Source organism: Ranitomeya variabilis, chromosome 4 (assembly GCF_051348905.1).
Source record: "Ranitomeya variabilis isolate aRanVar5 chromosome 4, aRanVar5.hap1, whole genome shotgun sequence".
Lineage (NCBI taxonomy): Eukaryota > Metazoa > Chordata > Amphibia > Anura > Dendrobatidae > Ranitomeya > Ranitomeya variabilis.
This window is the reverse complement of record NC_135235.1, coordinates 134858494-134873399: the sequence shown is the minus strand read 5'-3', so window position 1 is coordinate 134873399 and position 14906 is coordinate 134858494. Positions and strand designations below refer to the sequence as shown.

Genomic DNA, 14906 nt, shown 5'->3' with positions numbered 1-14906 from the left:
GTTTATGAAGCTTCTAAATAAAAGATGACATTTTGTCATGTATCATTATTGAACACCAGCTTTAGCGCTGATGTTTTTCAGGAAAAAAATCTCCGGCTCCATAAATGTCAGTATTGGACGGGATTTTATAATAACAGATATAGCGTAAGTAACATAATACTAATGAAGATTAATATTTATGGTATGCTCCTTTTATTTATGCCTACCGATAATAAGTTATAAAACCTAAAAGTAGCATTCTCACTTTGTGCTTCAAATTCTGAGCTAGAGGCCACAAAGTTACTTGGAATTCCGTCACTCTTCCCCAGAGGTGACAATTGACGGTTATACTTCTGGCTCCCTGTGGTTTCATTGCATGAAGATGCTTTCTCTAAGGACTTTCATAGTGAGAAATTAATGAGAACCTGCCCGCTGGTTCACTTAGAAAGCCTGCTGGCTTCCTCATCACTGCGTCCTAGCAGGCCATTAAAACCCCTGAACTAATCTCTTTCAAAACATTGGTCATCACTAAACGTTGAAAAAGGCCTCCCATTCTTTCATTGATTGACATGTGTCAGCTCCGAGGGTCTCAGCAGTTTAAAACACAGCAATGGATTATAACTATTCCTGCCTAATGCTAAAAGATGTTCAGCGGTGCCTGAGATTGAGTGCACTTTACTGTCATCCTTATATTGAGGAGTAGATGCAAAGTATAACCGTGGTATGGAGCACATTTCAAGGTATTTAGTATTTTATGGCTGACACGTATCTTATCCTTTATATAAAAAAAATCATTCTATCCATACTGCGAATCCTGACCTTGCATAAAATGAATCTAGATACAGTTGAAATCCCTCTAGGCTATTATTTGAGTACTTAGCAGAAGTGCTAATAATATTTAATTAGCAACTGTGGGTACCTTAGAGTTTAATTGTTCACCTCCAAGCAATGTCTCAGATGAAGGGAAGTGGATGCATTAAGACTATAGTGCTGCACACTCATTGAGAAGTCCAGGATAAAACTGTGACTTTTACTTAATGCAGATTCTTTTTATCTTTCCTTTTTTAAGACAGAGTATAACCTTATTTAGCATATGCCCCTGTTAATTCAGTTAATTAGCTTCACTGAGTTTCTCACATGTACAGACATATTAAAAGGGTTTTTGAGGATAGTTTCAATAAGTACCATATATACTCGAGTATAAGCTGAGTTTTTCAGCACATTTTTTTGCACTGAAAAAGACCCCCTCGGCTTATACTCGAGTGAGGGTCCCTGAAGATGAAGGGGGAGATGCAGAGGCGGAGCCACTGGTCACAAAAGACAGGACCCGGCTGCTGCAGCTAAAGCCTGTGCCCTCTGCTAAAGAGAAATGAATATTCACTGCACTGGCAGTGAATATTAATTTCTCTGTAATAGCGGGAACAGTAGTCGCAGCCAACAGCTTCCTGCAGTTGCTGGGTGATCATGTGTGCACGCTACTTAAGGGAATGAATATTCACTGCCCTCCATGCCCATAGGAAAAAATATTTTTTTGTGCAAATTTAATTAAAGGGAACATGACAGGTCCCGCATGCCCTCTAACCCACCAGCATTTGTATATTTCTTGCTAAATACCCTGCCTAATGAGTCCTTTATTGTGTGTGATCAATGCAAGAAATTGATGTCAAATAGGTCAGCGTAGGGTATTCGAAGATTAATCACAATTTGCCAAAAGCAACAAAAATCACAATCTAAAACCATAAAAATTAACTTTTAATTCGCTACATTAACATGAAAGAAATATTAAAACCTTACAAAGGTCAGTGTATATCCTTACCTTTTACTGATCATTATTATAATTGTAGTACTTATATGGGTAACTTGGTGCGGCCGCTACCTTATTCCCTTCAAACTAACCATACACTTCTGACCAATGCTAATTTAAAAAGTGCCCTAAACCTTCCTGACATGTTTCACCATCAGACCTGGCATCATCAACGGAAAGACTTTTAAAACCTTGGTTCTGAAGTCATACCATTATGACCTACTGTGAAGCATGGGAGTGGCAACATCATGCTTTGGGAATGTTTCTCTGCAAAGGGACCAGGACGGCTGATCCGTGTACATGAAAGAATGAATGGGGCCATGTATCGTGAGATTTTGACTGCAAACCTTCTTCCATCAGTAAGTCCATTGAAGATGAAACGTGGATGGGTCTTTCAGCATGATAATGATCCCAAGCACATCACCAGGGCAACAAAGGAATGGCTTCGTAAGAAGCATATGAAGGTCCTGGAGTGGCCTAGGTAGTCTCCAGATCTCAACCCCATAAAAAACTGGAAAGTCTGTGTTGTCCAGCGACAGTCCCAAAACATCACTGCTCTAGAGGAGATCTGCATGGAGGAATGGGCCAGCATACCACCAACAGTGTGTGCCAACCTTTTTAAGACTCATTGAGATGAACTTTTGTTAATGACCAAATATTTATTTTCCACTATAATTTGCAAAATAAACTTTTCCCAGGCTCAAATTCATATGAGGACATCCAGCAGAGGGTGCATCACCGCGACTCAAGGTAACTACAGGACATTCCACTGCACTCCATTCATTCCCCGTATTTTTACAGCCACGAGCACAGCTGCTTTAGCAGAGCTCCTGGGTGTAAAATGATTTAACCCCTTCAGATGGATTTACATCGTGGGACGTGACTGAACAACAGAAGGTATGGGATATTGTTGATTTTTTATTTTTCCTTTTTTACAGAACGAGGGTCTTCAGGTGGATTAAGAGTGTAATAAAATATTAAAACACCCTGTGTCTTTATTTCATTAAAGTACTTTGTAATAATGTGTGTGTGTTTTATTAACCATTTCGTACTATTGGATTAATAATGGATAGGTGTCATAATTGACGCCTCTCCATTATTAATCTGGCTTAATGTCACCTTACAATAGCAAGGTGACATTAACCCTTCATTACCCCATATCCCACCGCTACACGGGAGTGGGAAGAGAATGGCCGAGTGCCAGAATAGGCGCATCTTCCAGATGTGCCTTTTCTGGGGTGGCTGGGGGCAGATGTTTTTAGCCAGGGGGGCCAATAACCATGGACCCTCCCTAGGCTATTAATATCTGCCCTCAGTCACTGGCTTTACCACTCTGGCGGAGAAAATTGCGCGGGAGCCCACGCCAATTTTTTCCGCGATTTAACCCTCTAATTTAATAGCTAGAGCCACCAAATTTGACACACAGACACTTCTTACATTAGTGAAGAGGAATATGTAATAAAAGAAGGGATATGAGATGTTTTACTGTATGTAATCCATGCCTCATATCCTGTCGGGTTTGTGAAGGAGAGAGCAAAAGCCGGCAATTGAATTAGCGGCTTTTATGCTATCTAGCGCTGCATTAAATATAAATATATATATATACAGTATAGTTGTCACACTGACATATATATATATATATGTATGTATATATACCTATTCTATGTGTATATATCTACTCTAGTCTAACCTGTCAGTGTGATTTTACTGTACACCGCGCTGAATTGCCGGCTTTTCAAAGGACACCGGTGCGTAAAAATCGGACAGAACTCGCATGGTGCGAGTGCTATGCGATTTTTTTTCTCGCACCCATTGACTTGCATTGGCGAGTCTCGTCCGAGAATCGCTGCAATACGCAGCATGCTGCAAATTTTTTCTCAGTCCGATTTCGGCTGAGAAAAAAATTGCAAATGAAAAGACACCTATTGAATAACATTGGTCTGAGTGCAATCCGATTTTTTATCAGATTGCACTCGTCCGTTTTCCTTGCAAGTGGAAATGAGCCCTAATGCTTGGCCTTGTGTTTGGTGATACATGCATGCACCTACCTTGCCATGGAAGTTAGTGCGGCGAAGCTCCTGTCAGGGTGAAAGTTTTCGTGATGATGTTTTAACCAGAAGAGTTTTAGAACTCTGCAGTTTTTGAATTAGCAGTTTATATGGTCTCCCATTTCATGAATACATTGCTTTGGTTCCTAAATGTTTCCAAGTTTTAATAACACCAATCACTTTTGATCTTGGAATATTTAGGAGGGAAGAAATTTCATTACCTGATTTGTTACAATGGTAGCACTTATTATATGACTAGACTGGAATTCAGGGAACTCTTTAGAATGAACCTTTCTTTCACAAATGTTTGGAAAGACAGATTGCATGGCCAGGTGCTTAATTTAGAGTAGACATAAAAAAATCTAAACTGTTTTGCTAAACTCTCTGACTCGTGTCATGTAAAAAAATCATACCAAGAAGAATAATTTCAGAACTTTTTTCCACCTTTAATGTCACCCATAATCTGTACAATTCAAGTGAGAAAGAAATTGAAATAATTTTGACGAGGGAAATTAAAATGAAAAAACTAAAATAATGTGGTTGCATAAGTGTGAACATTATCTTGTAATTGGGGATGTGGTGCATTCGGAATTAGCTCTTAACATTTAAATTCATGTTGAATAGTAGTCAGTACACATCTGCTATCATCTAAATTGATTCTGATTAATCTCATGTAAAGTTTATCTGTTTTAGTAGATTTTCCTAACATTTCCTTAGTTGCATTTTACTGCAAAAGCAATGGTCTGTAAGCAGCATACAGCACAGCCAAAGGATCTCATTGTTGAAAGCAATCAGTCAGGAGAAGGGTACAAAATGTTTTCCAATGCATTAGATGTACCTTGGAACACTTTGAAGACGTTCAAGAAGTGGTTTAAATTTGGCACAACAGTGACCTAGAAATAATGTCACTCAAAAATTGATAATCAGGGAGGCTGTTAAGAAACCTATAGCAACATTAAAGGAGCTGCATGAATTTCTTGCAAGCAATGGTTGTGTACTGCATGTGACAAGAATCTCCGATTTTCTCCTGTGGGGTAGGGTAGAAAGACGGGAGCATTTTGTTACAAAGAAAAACATCCAAGCCTCGCTGTGTTTTTCCAAAACCTCCATCAAATCTGCTAAAAGCATGTGGGAAAACATGTTATGGTCTGATGAGACATAGGTTGAACTTTTGGTTACTATTCCAAAGGGTATATTTGGAAAAGCATGGTGGAGGCAGCATTATGCTTTGGGACTGTTTTTTGGCAGCTGGAACTGGGGATTTAGTTAAGGTGCAAAGAATTTTGAACAATTCCAAATATCAGCCTCTGCTAAAAAAACTAAACATGGAGAGGAATGTGTCCTTTCAGCATGCCAGCGACTCTTAGGATACCTCAAAATCAATGAAAAAATGGCTGTACCAGAAGAAGATCAACATTTTGGAATGGCCCAGCCAGAGTCAAGACCTGAATCTAATAAAAAGTCTGTGGGTGACCTGAAGAGGGCGCTGCACACAGGAGATAATCCTCATAATCTGAGCCCTAGTGCAAGGAAGAGTGGGTAAAGATATGCTATGCTTATAGAGTCATGCCAAAAAAGAGTGAATACTGTAATAAATTCAAAGGGTACTTCAACAAAGTATTGGTTTTAAGGGATGTGTGTTGTGAATCTGCTTTTGGGCTCCTTCTGGTGGTGGCTAGTGGTACTGGTGACTCGGGTGTGTTTTCTTTCTCAGTTCACCTGTTTTCATCAGTAGTGGGGAGTTCCTATTTAATCCTGCTCTTCAGTCATTGCCTTGCCGGCCATCAATGTAACCAGAGCCTTTCTGTTGCATTTTCCTGCTCCTAGACTACTGATCAGCTAAGTTGGACCCTTGTCCTAAGTTTGTTTGCATTTTTTGTTCCAGTTTACAGTTATGTCATTCTCTGTAGCTGGAAGCTCTTGTGGGCTGAAATTACCACTCCGGTGTCATGAGTTGACACATGAGTCTTAAAGTAATTTCAGGATGGTATTTTAAAAGGGTTTTCAGCTGACCGTGCAGTTCCCTTTTGTATCTTTCTACTATCTAGTAAGCGGACCTCGCTTTGCTGAACCTACCTTCATACTGCGTATGTCTTTTCCTCTGAACTCACCGTCAATATATGTGGGGGGCTTGTCTCCTTTTCGGGGGAATTTCGATAGAGGTAAGCCAGGTCTGTTTTTTCCTCTACTAGGGTTAGTTAGTTCTCCGGCTGGCGAGAGACGTCTAGGGATAAAACTTAGGCACGCCCCCCGGCCACTATTAGTTGTGTGGTAGGTTTAGCTCACGGTCAGCTTGAGATTCCATCACCCAAGAGCTCGTCCGTTATTTATGTGTCCTGACGTTCCCCTGCCATTGGGAACCATGACAGATGTGCATACTTTTGCTACTACATTATTTTAGATCTTTATTTTTATTTTTCTACCCGAAAAGATTTCAGTTTGGTTTTCAATTGAATTGTTAAGATAATGTGTGACATTAACACCTTCACGACATGCCCCGTACTAGTACGGTGCATGTCGTGTCTCCCCCTTTGATGTGGGCTCCAGCACTGAACCCACATCAAAGTCGCGACATGACAGCTGTTATGTACAGCTGACATGTGCGTGCAATAGCGGCAGGTGGAATCGCGATCCACCTGCCGCTATTAACCTTTTAAATGCCACTGTCAAACACTGACAGGGGCATTTAAACCAGCGCTTCCTGCCGCGCGGCTTGAAATGAGCGCATCGCCGACCCCATCACATGATCGGGGGTCAGCGATGCATCAGGATGGTAACCATAGAGGTCCTTGAGACCTCTATGGTTACTGATGCCGGCCTGCTGTGAGCACCAAATTCAGCACTCAAATTCAGCTACATAGCAGCGATCTGATAATCACTGCTATGTAGCTGAGCCAATCGAGTTGTGTCAGCTTCTAGCCTCCCATGGAGGCTATTGAAGCATGGAAAAAGTTAAAAAAAAGTTTTTAAAAATATGAAAAAAATAGATAAAATGTAAAAGTTTAAATCACCCCCCTTTCGCCCCATCCAAAATAAAACAATAAAAAAAAATCAAACCTACACATATTTGGTATCACCGCATTCAGAATCGCCCAATCTATCAATTAAAAAAAGCATTAACCTGATCGCTAAACAGCATAGCGAGAAAAAAATTTGAAACACCAGAATTAAGTTTTTTTGGTCGCCGCGACATTGCATTGAAATGCAATAACGGGCGATCAAAAGAGTGTATCTGCACAAAAGTAGTATCATTAAAAATGCCAGCTTGGCACGCATAAAATAAGCCCTCACTCAACCCCAGATCACGAAAAATGGAGACGCTATGGGTATCGGAAAATGGAGCAATTTTTTTTTTAGCAAAGTTTTGAATTTTTTTTCACAACTTAAATAAAAAATAACCTAGACATGTTAGGTGTCTTTGAACTCGTAATGACCTGGAAAATCATAATGGCAGGTCAATTTTAGCATTTAATGAACCTAGCAAAAAAGCCAAACAAAAAACAAGTGTGGGATTGCACTTTTTTGGGAATTTCATCACACTTGGAATTTTTTTCCCGTTTTCTAGTACATGACATGGTAAAACCAATGGTGTTGTTCAAAAGTACAACTCGTCCTGCAAAAAATAAGCCCTCACATGATCATATTGACGGAAAAATAAAAAAGTTATGGCTCTGGGAAGGAGGGGAGTGAAAAACAAAAATGCAAAAATGAAAAAGGGCCGCTGCGTGAAGGGGTTAAAGATGGAAAAAGTTCAGAAATTATTCTTCTTGGCATGATTTTTTAATATGATGAGATCATGGCATTTTAACAAAGATGACTTTTTATATCCACTGTATACATCTTTAGTAAAGGTAATGATTGAAAAACTTGGATTCAATTATGTATATTCGTCAATATTAAAATTTCAGCACTAGGATGTAAAAGTAGTGGAATTATAAAACTCATAGAATTGATAGACATGTTAATGAGGTGCAAATAATGAAAAAATGGAAGCAAAATATTCAAAACATCTCGATTTATTCAGCATCGAGTATAAATGCCACACATAGAAATGCATGCACTTACACGCCTTGTCATGCTATCATAGAGGTTATTAACGGTGGTCTGAGGTTATTAAAGGGAACCTGTAACCCCCCCTGGTGTTTTTAACTAAAAGAGCTACCTTGTGCTGCACTTACACTGCATTCTGACAAGGTGGCTCTTTTAGTTCGGGTCCCTGGCACTGCTGCGATAATCGCTTTTGAAATTTGTCCCTCATACCTGTGAAATCGTCCAGGGGGCAGGTCTTTCCCCCTAATCCAGACGCATCACTCATGGCCTCTGCGCGCCGGGCACCACCTCCTCTTCCTTCAGTAGTGTCCCTGGGGCCTGTACTGTAAGTTCGAAGGGCAGCGCAACTGCGCATGCCCCAAAAAAGAATAACAGTGCAGGCGCCGGGGACGCTACTGAAGGAAGAGGAGGCGGCGCCCAGTGCGCAGAGGCCATGAGTGACGGATGTGAGGCGTCTGGATTAGGGGGAAAGACCTGCCCCCTGGACGATTTCACAGGTATGAGGGACAAATTTCAAAAGTGATTATCGCAGCAGTGCCAGGGACCTGAACTAAAAGAGCCACCTTGTCAGAATGCAGCATTAGTGCTGCACAAGTTGGCTCTTTTAGTTACAAATGCCAGGGGGGTGACAGGTTCCCCTTAATAGCTGTCTGCTATGCTGAATGCATTTGTGCACGTAATCATTAAAACCCATTGCAGGCAGCTTCCTTTGCAATTATGTCACAGGTGTGCTCCATGGGAGACAAGTCCAAAGATGCTGCAGCGATGGTAGCATGTTTACATCCTGCAGGCTGCTCATAGTAGCACAAGCAACATGCAGCCTTGTATTATGCTGAAAAACAGCTCCTAGGACACCATAATCCTGCAATCATCTAATTGATTGTACTATACATGGGCGGACATACCGCCTGTTGAACCAGTGCAGCTGCACCGGGGCCCGGAGGCTCCGGGGTGCCCCTGCAGGGCAGCTAATAATGAGGGCAATCTGGCCAGTTTATCTGGCCCTGAGCTCCGGGGGGGGGGAGGGCTGTCCATATTGCCCCTCTGTGTGGTAGGCAAGGAGGTATGGGATATTGTTAATTTTTTATTTTGGATTTTCTTTACAGAATAACGAGGGCTTCACTTGGATTGAGAGCGTAACAAAGATGTTAAACCTCTCTGTTTCAGTATTTCATTAAAAGACTTTATTCTTAATGTATGTGTGTGTATTTTAACCCTTTCATACTATTGGATTAATAATGCATAGGTGTCTTATTGACACCTTTCCATTAATAACCAGGCTTAATGTCACCTTACAATAGCAAGGTGACATTAATCCCTTATTACCCCATATGCCACCGCCACAGGGCAATGGGAAGAGAGAGGCTAAGTGCCGGAATAGGCACATCTTACAGGGGGGGGTCCAATAACCATGGACCCTCTCTAGGCTATTAATATCTGCCCTCAGTCACTGGCTTTCCCTCTCTGGCGGAGAAAATTGTGCGGGAGCCCACGCCAGAATTTTCCGTGAATTAATCCTTTAATTTAACACCTGCAGTTCCAAAATTTTACACACACACACTACTAACATTATTAGTGAGGGTCATGTAAAAATCAGATGTGCAATGGTTTACTGTATGTAAACCATGTCTCATATCCTGTCAGGTTCTGTAATGATTTAGCGAAAGCCAACAAATGAATTACTGGCTATTCTGCTATCTAGCTATGTATGAAATATAAAGATATATATATATATATATATGTGTGTGTGTGTCACTCACAAAAATCGCATCCTCGCACTGCACATGGATGACATATGGATGGCTGTTCAAGGAACATTACTGTGATTCTCGTCTGTGTAAAACATACCGTTTTTTATACGTTGTGTGTGACTCCAGCCTTAGTCTATTAATAGGCTTCACAGGACTACCAAGATGTAAACCATCGGTACACAGAGGTAAGCATTCCATTAGCTTTCGCTAATGCTACTGTGAAAGATTGACCGCAGCATCAAAATGGTTAAGAGCAGCAATTTGATCTCAGCTACTGCGTGTGGAGAGAGTTCAGTAATGCACATTTGCAAAAATCAAGATATGAACTTGCTAGTGATATCCTTGTTATAGTATGAGGACCTATTTATCTAGTATAATGTAGTTAGATCCAGGGTCTTTACTCACCTTATTTTGCTTGGCTTGATTAATTTACACTTCTCTCTCCACTGAATGATTTTACATTGCTGATCGGAAAAGAGCTGTAGAAATTCTATCTATAGCTAACTGGAGATAGTATAACTCCTTTCAGACATGGCAGTAGATGTAGAGAATTCACTTTTTGCTGGATACTGTTTTCATTTAAAATGTACAGCACAGTCGTCTGCCACTTATCATTCTAAACTGCGCTCCTATGTTTGACAGGTGACCAGCACGCTGTCAGATAGAGCGACGCCTTTACCTAGTCTTTTAAATAGAGAAATAGTCTGTTTGAAGGATTTAAGCTCATATCTCTCCTTCTGGAACAGTGAATTAAAGTACAATAAATTCTCAGGATGGAACCCTGAATCTTGATCATTCTCTCTTGTCTTCTATCCATTCATCGAAGCCTCTTCTTTTGGCTATAATTACTTTTCTCAATTGCATAGGAAGCTTGGGGAAAGCCATCACATTCGTGATTTACAAGGTCTCTTGCAGATACCAGATCCAGCAACTTTGAACTGTACAAAGGTCACTGACCAGGGATTTATGGATAAAGCTTTTGAAATGAAGAATGAAAGCTATATTCTGAACATTCTATTGGGGAGATCAAAGCAATGAACAACAACTTGGCAATGGTTCATAAAGTTATTTAAATTTTCATCCAGACTTCCCATGTTGACTCTGTACTTTAGACTTGACATTTCTGTTCTAAATTGTAATGAGAAGAGATTTCTATACCCCCATTTCTTTTTTCTATGAGAGTAGAATATTGTTAGTCTCGATATGTCACTCAGCACCTTATCTCACCTGCAGCTTATTGGCATCTGAGTCGAAGTGGAGGTCTGTGACCATTATGGAGGCCCATCTATTTGGTCCATAAACAGTCAATCTCATCCCATTTTCTATAAAATGGTTTCCACTGCTTTGGAAATCAGGGGCTCTTCAAACACACCATGGCGTCCGCTCTCGAAGCCAGCCAATTTTGTTTTGAAAAAGTCAAACGGTGCTCCTTCCCCTCCAACTCCGCCGTGCACCCAAACAGTACTTTTACCCCCATATATGGGATATCCATGTGTGAAGGATAAATTGCATTACAAATTTTTGGGTGCATTTTTTCTTGTTACCTTTGTGAAAATAAAGAAATTTATGTCTAACGTAAAATTTTTGTGAAAAAAGTTAAATGTTCATTTTTTACTTCCATATTGCAAAAATTCCTGTGAAACACCTGAAGAGTTAATAAACTTCTTGAATGTGGTTTTGAGCACTCTGAGGGGCACAGTTTTTAGAATGGTGTCAATTGTGGGTATTTTCTATCATATTGGCCCCTCAAAGTCACTTCAACTGTGAAGTGGGCCCTCAAAAAAGGGTTTTGTAAAATTTTGGGGGAAAAATTAGAAATCACTGGTCAAATTTTAACCCTCCTAACTTCCTAACGAAAAAGAAATATGTTTCAAAAATTGTGCTGATGTAAAGTAGACATGTGGGAAAAGTTATTTATTAACTATTTTGTGTGACATATCTCTGGTTTAGGGGCATAACATTTTAAAAAATTAAATTGCTAAATTTTGAAAATTTTCCCCAATTTTCTGATTTTTTCACAAATAATCGCTTGTCTTATTGAAGAAAGTTTACCAGTGTCATGACTTACAATATGTAATGAAAAAACAGTCTCAGAATCAGTAGGGTCCGTTGAAGCGCTTCAGAGTTATTACCTCATAAAGTGACAATGGTTAGAATTGAACAATTTTGCCCTATCATGAAGGTGAAAACAGGTAAAGGGTTTGTTCCGTCTAAAGCAAGTCTGTAGTTACTCACTGTATGTCAGTGACCACAGACTTGTCACCACAAGTATGGAATACACATACAGTACATGCGGTCAAGATATGCACTGGCTCATTCAATGCAAGTGCATTTAGTGAAGATGGACATGTATAGTTCAACTGTGGCCGGAAGGATAGAAATCGAATACTTGTGGTCACATGACATCCCACTCCCGGCACTGGCACCAGAGAATACTCACAGCACACAGACAACCAAGTGCTAATCAGTTAGTTACTAAATTATAAACTGCCACTCCACGTGCTGTGAGGATTCTCTGATATAATTCTCTTGGTCTGCAAGTATGCGATATGTATACTCCGGGCTACAATCCGACTGGACTGTTTCCGGTCTCCTGCAATACACTTACATTGATCGTTCCATAAACAGTCTAGTCAGATTCTTGCCTGGAGTTGTATGCATATCGCATTCTTGCATTCATAAAGCGGTCATTTAATGTGTATATATATAATAATATTTATTTATTAAGCATGTTTCATTATTTATTAGATACTAGAAGCAAAATTATAAGATATTGAATAATTGCCAGGTTAACTATTTGTTTCTGAAAATGAATTAAACTGACCTTTCAAATGAGCGTGTGATGAACTATAGCTCTGGATCAAAGTGACTGAAGACTCCTGTCCTTCCTGCCATCCCTATGATTATGCATGCAAATTCTAAGCGTGACATTTTCTCTGCTGGGGGAAAAAAAATCTAAATGTGCTTTTTGCAGCTCTGTGTAAAGCTAGAAAAGCGAAGGAGAAGCACAAATAAGTGTTTGGAGCAATGCATTAATTGACATTTTGTTTCCCTCATGGTGTAGTTTGTGGAATAAGTACTAACGGTATTCAGCAACATTTTATGTAAAAAAGATTACTTCAATTTAATATTCCCTCAGTGACAAAACGCCTTTTTATTGTAACTACTTAACAGAGCAGCCACATTAAAACTCGGACATGTGCATGGCTCCGTTGACGAACATTGGTCCTGGTGTGATCTTATGTCTTGTCCGATAATAGTCTTGTTAAAAAAAAAGCTTTAGCAGTCTGGTAATATAATGTACAGCTGGCACCATAGGCTGGGAGTTTTCAGCTGTGGAAATCTGTTATTCTAACCCTTTATAATTATTAACAACAGATGTTATCAGATCCAAAAGAGAAACAGAAAAATAAGGAACCGCCGAATTAGAAGCACCATACTATCTAGTTGATAGCCAAGCGTACTGCAATCTACAAATTGCTGACAACTGAATAATAGAAGTAAAATTTCAAGTTTGTGATCAAATGCGACTTATTTACTTATTTGTGTAGAACTGAGAGATGTAAAGACAGACTCGGAGAAGCGCTAGATATCTACTGAGAAATGCTCATTGATTTTAAGAATATGGTTACTTACTGCAATGTTTTCTTTCTAAAGGGGACAACGATCCGTATGATAACAGCAATTGATCAAGACAGAGGGCGTCCTAGGGGAATTGGTTACACTATTGTTTCAGGTATGTAGAAAATTTGCTGTCAACTGTAATTGTATAAAGCTGGTCAGTGTATATCTATTTTATTGCTACAATAAGTATATGTACACAGTTACTCTTCTCTCACATTGCAACATAGATAAATATCCTATTACCCTTATTTTTAGAATTTTATTACCATAACCCATTTATCCCTCAATCTGATTGCGGTCGCTGATTACCTGGAGGCACAATGATGACCAATTAGCAGTCAGGTCCCTGGTGGTCAGCGGCATTACTTCTACCAGCAGCGCTGGAATTGGGAGTATGGGAAGGAGTATGCGTTATTGCATTGCTTTCACAGCATGGCTCCTCACTGGCCCATTTATCATTTGAGTGGAGAACCTGTTCAATATTCATTCCTAAGATGCCGTAGAACTGGCTCAATCTCTTGAAATTGCAAGTCTTAATTACACAAATTTTCACCTGTTATTGTAATTTATATGATTTGACGTCCTGAATAGAGAGAGAAATAGAGAGTTATTACCAGCCAGGTAACCATATTTTGGGTTTTGGGTTCTGGTGGAAGGTCGTGTACTGTTCTGGTACCCGAACTGAACTTTCTAAAAAGTACGGAACTTCCACCGGTCTGACCATCGCTAGTCTTGAATCCACATAATGTGTACATTTTTCTTGTACATGTTTATTAATGATACTTCATGTATTGATTTTTGCACTTTGTACAAAGTTGAAATTTTAAATGAGAATGAGGGATATTGGATTTTTACTGCATATATATGTTCATTAGCTAGAAATAAAAGGGGGACATTAAAGGGAATCTGTTATCATATTTGTGCTACCCAATATGAGAGCAGCATGATGTAGAGGCCCTGATGTAGAGACCCTGATTCACTTGGGCTGCTTGTTGCAATTTTGATAAAATAGCTGATTTATTGCTGCAGATCTAGCAGTTCTCTAAGGCCGGCATCACACTTACCGTTGGAAATATCGGTCCGATTCTCTCGGCCGATAGTCGCACAAGTGTTCTCCGTATGGTCATCTGTGTGTTATCCGTTTGCAATGTGAAGATGCAATTTCCTCACATCTGTGTATCTGTATGACATCCGTATGACATCCCTATGGCTTTACATTTCTCATTGCTTTTCCCTATTGAATTTAATGGCTCAATAGGCTGAAATGAGGAAAATGTGTGCGTATTTCTCGCAAGTCACACTAATGGTCCGTGTGATGTCTGATTTTTTCTCACATCCATAGACTTGCATTGGCGAGACTTGGCCGGTATACATGTAAAATGGCAGCATGCTGTGATTTCACTCGCACGTAAAATACGCCTGAGAAAAAAAACGGTGATGTGCCCCATAGATTAACAATGGTCCGAGTGCTATGCAATGTTTTCTGATGCTAATTTCTAATGCTGAGCTCTGTATAACCCCACCCACGCTACTGAGTAACAGCTTCCTGTGTACACTCTGCATAGGCTGAAATCATTGGTGGGGGTGTGGTTATAGAGAGCAAGTTTACATTTATGTCATGCTGCTGCAATGCCGGTAGGTGCAAGCTTT

General features: G+C 39.9%; 1 protein-coding gene across 3 annotated transcripts in view; it reads left to right on the top strand.

The window, feature by feature from the left end:
- The window catches only part of CDH23 (cadherin related 23), a 1745895-nt gene that overhangs the window by 805881 nt on the left and 925108 nt on the right, over nt 1-14906 (top strand). For all 3 annotated transcript variants that reach the window (XR_013214534.1, XM_077259280.1, XM_077259282.1), the window contains exon 9: nt 13290-13368. Coding sequence is in view for 2 of the 3 variants with exons in the window: in XM_077259280.1 (XP_077115395.1) it covers nt 13290-13368 (79 nt within the window). In the remaining variant the exon portion in view is untranslated. The remainder of the gene's footprint in view (nt 1-13289; nt 13369-14906) is intronic.